Source organism: Abrus precatorius, unplaced genomic scaffold, assembly GCF_003935025.1.
Source record: "Abrus precatorius isolate BTA unplaced genomic scaffold, Abrus_2018 Scaffold0, whole genome shotgun sequence".
NCBI lineage: Eukaryota > Viridiplantae > Streptophyta > Magnoliopsida > Fabales > Fabaceae > Abrus > Abrus precatorius.
Window position 1 is genome coordinate 3,604,554 of NW_020874290.1, and position 9,048 is coordinate 3,613,601.

Sequence of the window (9,048 nt, forward strand, 5' to 3'; positions counted from 1 at the left end):
ATAATACTATATTTTCAAAAAAAATTCTATGCAAAATAAAAGGTTGAGAAATTTAATATAAATATTTATGTTACTCAAATAAAAGAATGCATATTTAAATATATAAAAATCTATCTAATTAAATTTATTTTATAAGATTAACATAAAAATATATTTATCAATAAAGTAAACTATAAAAATAATTTTTTTGCATATTTTTAAAAGAAAAATTTATTTACTATTTTATATCGTTTAACTAGACTAATACAATTTAATTATTATATAGTTGATATGCGATTAATTTTTTTTAAAAAATTATTTCTATATAAAACATACAAAATGTTTAGAAATTTAGTGATTAAAATTATGTGATATTATATTGACTTGGGTTAAATAAGATTTTTTATTTAAGTTCTTGCTTTTATATAGGTAATAACAAATGGAAAATGTACATGAAATAACTCCTTCAAAGGAATCTGAAAGTAGCTTTTCTCCAATTATTTTCATTACTCCCACACAACCTGAAAATGTTCCTAAAAGTACACTTAATGATTCTGGACCGAGTGACAGTTCTGATATTAGAGATCAATCTCAATCCCAGTCTGATACACTTCCTATTTCGGTGGATGGAGATGATTGTGATGCAACTCATGATGAAAAAAAAAGAAAGATGTCGATTGTATGGAATCACTTTAAGAAAAAAATTATTAATGGGGAAGAAAAAGCTATATGCAATTATTGTAACAAGCAACTGACAGGTAGAAGATCAGATGGAACAAATCATTTGCATAAACACTTTCAAACTTGTAAGAGGAGGCCATATAAGGATATAAGACAATCAATCTTATTGAGAGAACAAAAGAAAGTAGACGGATCATCCACTTATTTGAGTAATTATCACTTTGATCTAGAACAATCTAGAAGAGATCTTGCTTCTATGATAATAATTCATGAGTATCCGCTTTCTATAGTAGACCATTTGGGGTTTAGAGCATATTTTGAAGGCCTCCAACCTTTATTCAAGGTTCTTAGTCGGAACACAATAAAAGGTGACATTATCAAAATATATCTGAATGAAAAGTTGAAGACTATGGGACTCTTAGAGAAGATTGGAAGTAGAATTGCTTTAACAACAGACATGTGGCCATCCCAATTTCAATCGTTGCTTCAGAGTCTGCTTTTAACACAGGAGGTAGATTGTTGAGTCCTCATCGTTCTCGACTCCATGAAGATACTTTAGAAGCACTCATGTGTGCACAAAGTTGGCTGAAACATGAAAATGAAGGTATTGAATACTCTATTAATATATTTATTTAATTAAATATTTTTGTTAATTTTAATTTGATAGCTTAATTATTGATTTTCATATTATGTACTTGTATGTTTTAGTTTCTATTGGTATTACTGGACCAAAGCAATATGTAAACTTGAAAGATAAACGTTTACAGTCATTTGGAGAGTCTGATTCTGATGAAGAGGTAAAATAGCCTAACTATACTATTTTGACTTTACAATAAATAATTAACTAATGCTATTTTTTTAGGTCTTGCAGAGTGACAATACAGGAATATAAAGTTTAAGAGTTAGTTGTTTTACAAGATCTTGAAGATTATGTGTGTAATTTTGTTTGATTTTTAAGTACTTTAGTTTAGAAAATTGATGTCTTAAGATACACTTAACACTTATGATCTTTGAATATTTATTTTTATTTATACTTAAACTTTGTTCGGTAAAAATATATAAGCATATTTTTTTTATAACTGCTTTTTTTTCTTAGACATGCGCGGGTAATAGGGGCGGGTATGGGAATGCGGGTACCCAGAGGGTACGGGTACGGGGACTAAAAGTACTACCCATGCGGGTATGGGGCTGGGTACGGGTATTTTTTTAAAATGCGCGTATGGGGATGGGTACTATAGTACCCTACCCATTGCCATCCCTAGACGAGACCCAAATTGGAATTTGGGCCCAAAGGCGCCGGGAGGCGAGAGAGAGACAGAGAACTCTTCGTATTAGTCCTAGTAGTCACCTCCAAGGTGTTTCAGTGGTCCGGGATGAGTTTTGCACCCATTCCTTATCGACTAAGAAAAAGAGGACTCAGGCGAGACCCAAATTGGAATTTGGGCCCAAAGGCGGCAGGAGGCGAGAGAGAGACAGGGAGCTCTTCCTATTAGTCCTAGCAGTAACTTCCAAGGTGTTTCAGTGGCCCAAGATGAGTTTTGCAACCGTTTCTTAGCGACTAAGCCAAAGAGGACCCAGGCGAGATCCAAATTGTAATTTGGGCCCAAAGGCGCCAGGAGGCAAGAGAGAGACACGAAACTCTTCCTATTAGTCCTAGCAGTCACTTCCAAGGTGTTTCAGTGGCCCGAGATGAGTTTTGCACGCTTTCCATAGCGACTAAGCAAAAGAGGACCCAGGCGAGACCGAAATTAGAATTTGGGCCCAAAGGCGCCAGGAGGCGAGAGAGAGACAGGGAACTCTTCTTGTTAGTCCTAGCAGTCACTTCCAAGGTGTTTCAGTGGCCCGAGATGAGTTTTACAAGCGTTCCTTAGCGACTAAGCAAAAGAGGACCCAGGTGAGACCCAAATTAGAATTTGGGCCCAAAGGCGCCAGGAGGCGAGAGAGAGACAGGGAACTTTTCCTATTAGTCCTAGCAGTCACTTCCAAGGTGTTTCAAAGGCCTGAGATGAGTTTTGCATGCTTTCCTTAGCAACTAAGCAAAAGAGGACCCAGGCGAGACCCAAATTAGAATTTGTGCCCAAAGGCGCCAGGAGGCCAGAGAGAGACAGGGAACTCCATCTATTAGTCCTAGCAGTCACTTCCAAGGTATTTCGCAGGCCCGAGATGATTTTGCACACGTTTCTGAGCGTCTTAGCAAGAGAGGACACAGGCGAGACCCAAATTGGAATTTGGGCCCAAATGCGCCAGGAGGCGAGAGAGAGACGCGGAACTGTTCCTATTAGTCCTAGCAGTCACTTCCAAGGTGTTTCAGTGGCCTGAGATGAGTTTTGCATGCTTTCCTTAGCAACTAAGCAAAAGAGGACCCAGGCGAGACCCAAATTTGAATTTGTGCCCAAAGGCGCCAGGAGGTGAGAGAGAATCACAGAACTGTTCCTATTAGTCCTAGCAGTCACTACCAAGGTGTTTCAGTGGACCAAGATGAGTTTTGCACGCGTTCCTTAGCGACTAAGCAAAAGAGGACCCCGGCAAGACCCAAATTGTAATTTGGGCCCAAAGGCGCCAGGAGGTGAGAGAGAATCACAGAACTGTTCCTATTAGTCCTAGCAGTCACTACCAAGGTGTTTCAGTGGACCAAGATGAGTTTTGCACGCGTTCCTTAGCGACTAAGCAAAAGAGGACCCCGGCAAGACCCAAATTGTAATTTGGGCCCAAAGGCGCCAGGAGGCGAGACAGTGACACGGAACTCTTCCTATTAGTCCTAGCAGTCACTTCCAAGGTGTTTCAGTGGCCCGAGATGAGTTTTGCAAGCATTCCTTAGCGACTAAGTAAAAGAGGACCCAGGCGAGACCCAAATTGTAATTTAGGCCCAAAGGCGCCAATAGGCGAGAGAGAGACTGGGAACTCTTCCTATTAGTCCTAGCAGTCACTTCTAAGGTGTTTCAGTGGCCTGAGACGACTTTTGCTTGCTTTCCTTAGCGACTAAGCAAAACAAGTCCCAGGCGAGACCCAAATTAGAATTTGGGCCCAAAGGCGCCAGGAGGCGAGAGAGAGATAGGGAACTGTTCCTAGTAGTCCTAGCGGTCACTTCCAAGGTGTTTCAGTGGCCTGACACGAGTTTTCCAAGCGTTCCTTAGTGACTAAGCAAAAGAGGACCCAGGCGAGACTAAAACTAGAATTTGGGCCCAAAGGGGCCAGGAGGCGAGAGAGAGACAGGGAACTATTCCTATTAGTTCTAGCAGTCACTTCCAAGGGGTTTAAGTGGCCCGAGATAAGTTTTACACGCTTTCCTTAGCGACTAAGTAAAAGAGGACCCAGGCGAGACCCAAATTGGAGTTTGGGCCCAAAGGCGCCAGGAGGCGGGAGAGAGACAGGGAACTGTTCTTATAAGTCCTAGCAGTCACTTCCAAGGTGTTTCAGTGGCCTAAGATGAGTTTTGCATGCTTTCCTTAGCGACTAAGCAAAAGAGGACCCTGGCGAGACCCAAATTGCAATTTTGGCCCAAAGGCGCTATGAGGCGAGAGAGAGACAGGGAACTCTTCCTATTAGTCCCAGCAGTCAATTCCAAGGGGTTTCAGTGGCCCGAGATGAGTTTTACACGCTTTCCTTAGCGATTAAGCAAAAGAGGACCCTGGCGAGAACCAAATTGTACTTTGGGCCCAAAGGCGCCAGGAGGCGAGAGAGAGACAGGGAACTCTTCCTATTAGTCCTAGTAGTCACTTCCAAGGTGTTTCAGTGGCCCGAGATGTGTTTTGCAAGCGTTCCTTAGCGACTAAGCAAAAGAGGACCCAGGCGAGACCCAAATCGTAATTTCGGCCTAAAGGCGCCAGTAGGCGAGAGAGAGACAGGGAACTCTTCCTATTAGTCCTAGTAGTCACTTCCAAGGTGTTTCAGTGACCTGAGATGAGTTTTGCATGCTTTCCTTAGCGACTAAGCAAAAGAGGACCCAGGCGAGACGCAAATTAGAGTTTGGGCCCAAAGGTGCCAGGAGGCGAGAGAGAGACAGGGAACTATTCCTATTAGTCCTAGCAGTCACTTCCAAGGTGTTTCAGATGCTTGAGATGAGTTTTCATGCTTTCCTTAGCGACTAAGTAAAAGAGGACCCAGGCGAGAGCCAAATTGTAATTTAGGCCCAAAGGCACCAGTAGGCGAGAGAGAGGCAGGGAACTCTTCCTATTAGTCCTAGCAGTCACTTCTAAGGTGTTTCAGTGGCCCGAGATGAGTTTTGCAAGCGTTCCTTAGCGACTAAGTAAAAGAGGACCCAGACGAGACCCAAATTGTAATTTAGGCTCGAAGGCGCCAGTAGGCGAGAGAGAGACAGGGAACTCTTCCTATTAGTCCTAGCAGTCACTTCTAAGGTGTTTCAGTGGCCTGAGATGAGTTTTGCTTGCTTTCCTTAGCGACTAAGTAAAATAAGTCCCAGGCGAGACCCAAATTAGAATTTGGACCCAAAGGCGCCAGGAGGCTAGAGAGAGATAGGGAACTGTTCCTAGTAGTCCTAGCAGTCACTTCCAAGGTGTTTCAGTGGCCTGAGACGAGTTTTCCAAGCGTTCCTTAGCGACTAAGCAAAAGAGGACCCAGGCGAGACCAAAACTAGAATTTGGGCCCAAAGGCGCCAGGAGGCTAGAGAGAGACAGGGAACTCCTCCTATTAGTCCTAGCAGTCACTCCCAAGGTGTTTCAGTGGCCCGGGTTGAGTTTTGCACTCGTTCCTTAGCGACAAAGCAAAAGAGGACCCAGGCGAGACCCAAATTAAAATTTGGGCCCATAGGTGGCAGGAGGCGAGAAAGAGACAGGGAGCTCTTCCTATTAGTCCTAGGAGTCACTTCCAAGGTGTTTCAGTGGCCCGAGATGAGTTTTGCACGCTTTCCTTAGCGACTAAGCAAAAAAGGACCCAAGTGAGACCCAAATTAGAATTTGGGCCCAAAGGCGCCAGGAGGTGAGAGAGAGACAGGGAACTGTTCGTATTAGTCCTAGCAGTCACTTCCAAGGTGTTTCAGTGGCCTGAGATGAGTTTTGCACGCTTTCCTTAGCGACTAAGCAAAAGAGGACCCAGGCGAGACCCAAATTGGAGTTTGGGCCCAAAGGCGCCAGGAGGCGAGAGAGAGACAGGGAACTCCTCCTATTAGTCCTAGCAGTCACTTCCAAGGTGTTTCAGTGGCCCGAGATGAGTTTTGCACGCTTTCCTTAGCGACTAAGCAAAATAGGACCCAGGTGAGACCCAAATTAGAATTTGGGCCCAAAGGCACCAGGAGGTGAGAGAGAGACAGGGAACTATTCCTATTAGTCCTAGCAGTCACTTCCAAGGTGTCTCAGTGGCCTGAGATGAGTTTTGCATGCTTTCCTTAGCAACTAAGCAAAAGAGGACCCAGGCGAGACCCAAATTTGAATTTGTGCCCAAAGGCGCTAGGAGATGAGAGAGACAGGGAACTGCTCCTATTAGTCCTAGCAGTAACTTCGAAGGTGTTTCACAGGCCCGAGATGATTATCCACGCGTTTTTTAGTGTCTTAGCAAGAGACGACACAGGCGAGACCAAAACTAGAATTTGGGCCCAAAGGCGCCAGGAGGCTAGAGAGAGACAGGGAACTCCTCCTATTAGTCCTAGCATTCACTTCCAAGGTGTTTCAGTGGCCTGAGATGAGTTTGGCATGCTTTCCTTAGCGACTAAGCAAAAGAAGACCCAGGCGAGACCCAAATTGAATTTGAGCCCAAAGGCGCCAGGAGGCAAGAGAGAGACAGTGAACTCTTCCTATTTGTCCTAGCAGTCACTTCGAAGGAGTTTCAGTGGCCAGAGATGTGTTTTGCAAGCGTTCCTTAGCGATCAAGCAAAAGAGGACCCAAGCGAGACCCAAATCGTAATTTGGGCCTAAAGGAGCCAGTAGGCGAGAGAGAGACAGGGAACTCTTCCTATTAGTCCTAGCAGTCACTTCGAAGGTGTTTCAGTGGCCCGAGATGTGTTTTGCACCCTTTCCTTAGCAACTAAGCAAAAGAGGACACAGGCGAGAGCCAAATTGTAAATTGGGCCCAAAGGGGCTAGTAGGCGAGAGAGAGACAGGGAACTCTTCCTATTAGTACTAGCAGTCACTTCCAAGGTGTTTCAGTGGCCTGAGATGAGTTTTGCATGCTTTCCTTAGCAACTAAGCAAAAGAGGACCTAGGCGAGACCCAAATTAGAATTTAGGCCCAAAGGCACCAGGACGCGAGAGAGAGACAGGGAACTCTTCCTATTAGTCCTAGCACTCACTTCCAAGATGTTTCAGTGACTCGAGATTAGTTTTGCATGCTTTCCTTAGCGACCAAGAAAAAGAGGATCTAGGCGAGACCCAAACTGTAATTTGGGCCCAAAGGCGCCAGTAGGCGAGAGAGAGATAGGGAACTCTTCCTATTATTCCTTGCAGTCACTTCCAAGGTGTTTCAGTGACCCGAGATGAATTTTACAAGCGTTCCTTATCGACTAAGCAAAAGAGGACCCAGGCGAGACCCAAATTAGAATTTGGGCCCAAAGGCGCCAGGAGGCGACAGAGAGACAGGGAACCTTTCCTATTAGTCCTAGCAGTCACTTCCAAGGTGTTTCAGTGGCCCGAGATGAGTTTTGCAAGCGTTCCTTGGCGACTAAGCAAAAGAGGACCTAGACGAGACCCAAATTGTAATTTGGGCCCAAAGGCGCCAGTAGGCGAGAGAGAGATAGGGAACTCTTCCTATTATTCCTTGCAGTCAATTCCAAGGTGTTTCAGTGACCCGAGATGAGTTTTACAAGCGTTCCTTAGCGACTAAGCAAAAGAGGACCAAGGCCAAACAAAAATAGTAATTTGGGCCCAACGGCGCCAGTAGGCGAGAGAGAGACAGGGAACTCTTCCTATTAGTCCTAGCAGTCACTTCCAAGTTGTTTCAGTGGCCTGAGATGAGTTTTGCATGCTTTTGCTTGGCGATTAAGCAAAAGTTGACCTAAGCAAGACCCAAATTACAATTTGGCCCAAACGCGCCAGAAGGCCAGAGAGAGACAGGGAACTCTTCCTATTAGTCCTAGCAGTCACTTCGAAGGTGTTTCAGTGGCCCGAGATGAGTTTTGCACGCTTTCCTTCGCGACTAAGCAAAAGAGGACACAGGCGAGACTTAAACTAGAATTTGGGCCCAAAGGCGCTAGTAGGCGAGAGAGAGACAGGGAACTCTTCCTATTAGTCCTACCAGTCACTTCCAAGGTGTTTCAGTGGCCCGAGATGAGTTTTGCACGCGTTCTTTAGCGACTAAGCAAAAGAGGACCCAGCCGAGACCCAAATTGGAATTTGGGCCCAAAGGCGCCAAGAGGCGAGAGAGAGAGACGGAACTCTTCCTATTAGTCCTAGTAGTCACTTCCAAGGTGTTTCAGTGGCCCAAGATGAGTTTTGGAAGCGTTCCTTAACGACTAAGCAAAAGAGGACCCAGGCCAAACGAAAATCGTAATTTGGGCCCAACGGCGCCAGTAGGCGAGAGAGAGACAGGGAACTCTTCCTATTAGTCCTAGCAGTCACTTACAAGGTGTTTCGGTGGCCTGAGATGAGTTTTGCACGCATTCCTTGGCGACTGAGCAAAAGAGGACCCAGGCGAGACCTAAATCGTAAATTGGGCCCAATGGCGCCAGTAGGCGAGAGAGAGACATGAAACTCTTCCTATTAGTCCTAGCAGTCACTTCCAAGGTGTTTTAGTGGCCCAAGATGAGTTTTACACGCGTTCCTTAGCGACTATGCAAAAGAGGACCCAGGCGAGACCCAAATTGTATTTTTGGCCCAAAGGCGCCAGGAGGCGAGAGAGAGACACGGAACTCTTCCTATTAGTCCTCGCAGTCCCTTTCAAGGTATTTCAGTGGCCCGAGATGAGTTTTGCACACATTGCTTAGCGACTAAGCAAAAGAGGACCCAGGCGAGACCCAAATTGGAATTCGGGCCCAAAGGCGGCAGGAGGCGAGAGAGAGACACGAAACTCTTCCTATTAGTCCTAGCAGTCACTTCCAAGGTGTTTCAGTAGCCCGAGATGAGTTTTGCAAGCATTCCTTAGCGACTAAGCAAAAGAGGACCCAGGCGAGACCCAAAATAGAATTTGGGACCAAAGGCGCCAGAAGTCGAGAGAGAGATAGGGAACTCTTCCTATTAGTCCTAGCAGTCACTTCCAAGGTTTTTCAGTGGCCCAAGATGAGTTTTAAACGCGTTCCTTATCGACTATGCAAAAGAGGACCCAAGCGAGACCCAAATTGGAATTTAGTCCCAAAGGCGCCAGGAGGCGAGAAAGAGAGAGGGAGCTCTTTCTACTAGTTCTAGCAGTCACTTCAAAGGTGTTTCAGTGGCCTGAGATGAGTTTTGCATGCTTTCTTTAGCGACTAAGCAAAAGAGGACCCAGGCGAGACCCAAATTAGAATTTG

General features: G+C 45.2%; 1 protein-coding gene across 1 annotated transcript; it reads left to right on the forward strand.

The window, feature by feature from the left end:
• Window positions 1-418: 418 nt before the first annotated feature.
• LOC113852101 (zinc finger BED domain-containing protein RICESLEEPER 3-like) lies at window positions 419-1,552 on the forward strand. Its single transcript, XM_027482356.1, has 4 exons — window positions 419-737; window positions 819-1,151; window positions 1,369-1,457; window positions 1,523-1,552. The coding sequence occupies exons 1-4, from the start codon at window positions 419-421 to the stop codon at window positions 1,550-1,552; spliced, it is 771 nt and encodes a 256-aa protein (XP_027338157.1).
• The last annotated feature ends 7,496 nt before the right edge of the window (window positions 1,553-9,048 follow it).

Coding starts and splice junctions, on each gene's coding strand:
- LOC113852101 (XM_027482356.1), top strand. CDS start 419: ATGGAAAATGTACATGAAATAACTCCTTCAAAGGAATCTGAAAGTAGC. Junction 738..818: donor TTGTAACAAGCAACTGACAG/GTAGAAGATCAG, acceptor ATATAAGACAAT/CAATCTTATTGAGAGAACAA. Junction 1,152..1,368: donor ATTTCAATCGTTGCTTCAGA/GTCTGCTTTTAA, acceptor TGTATGTTTTAG/TTTCTATTGGTATTACTGGA.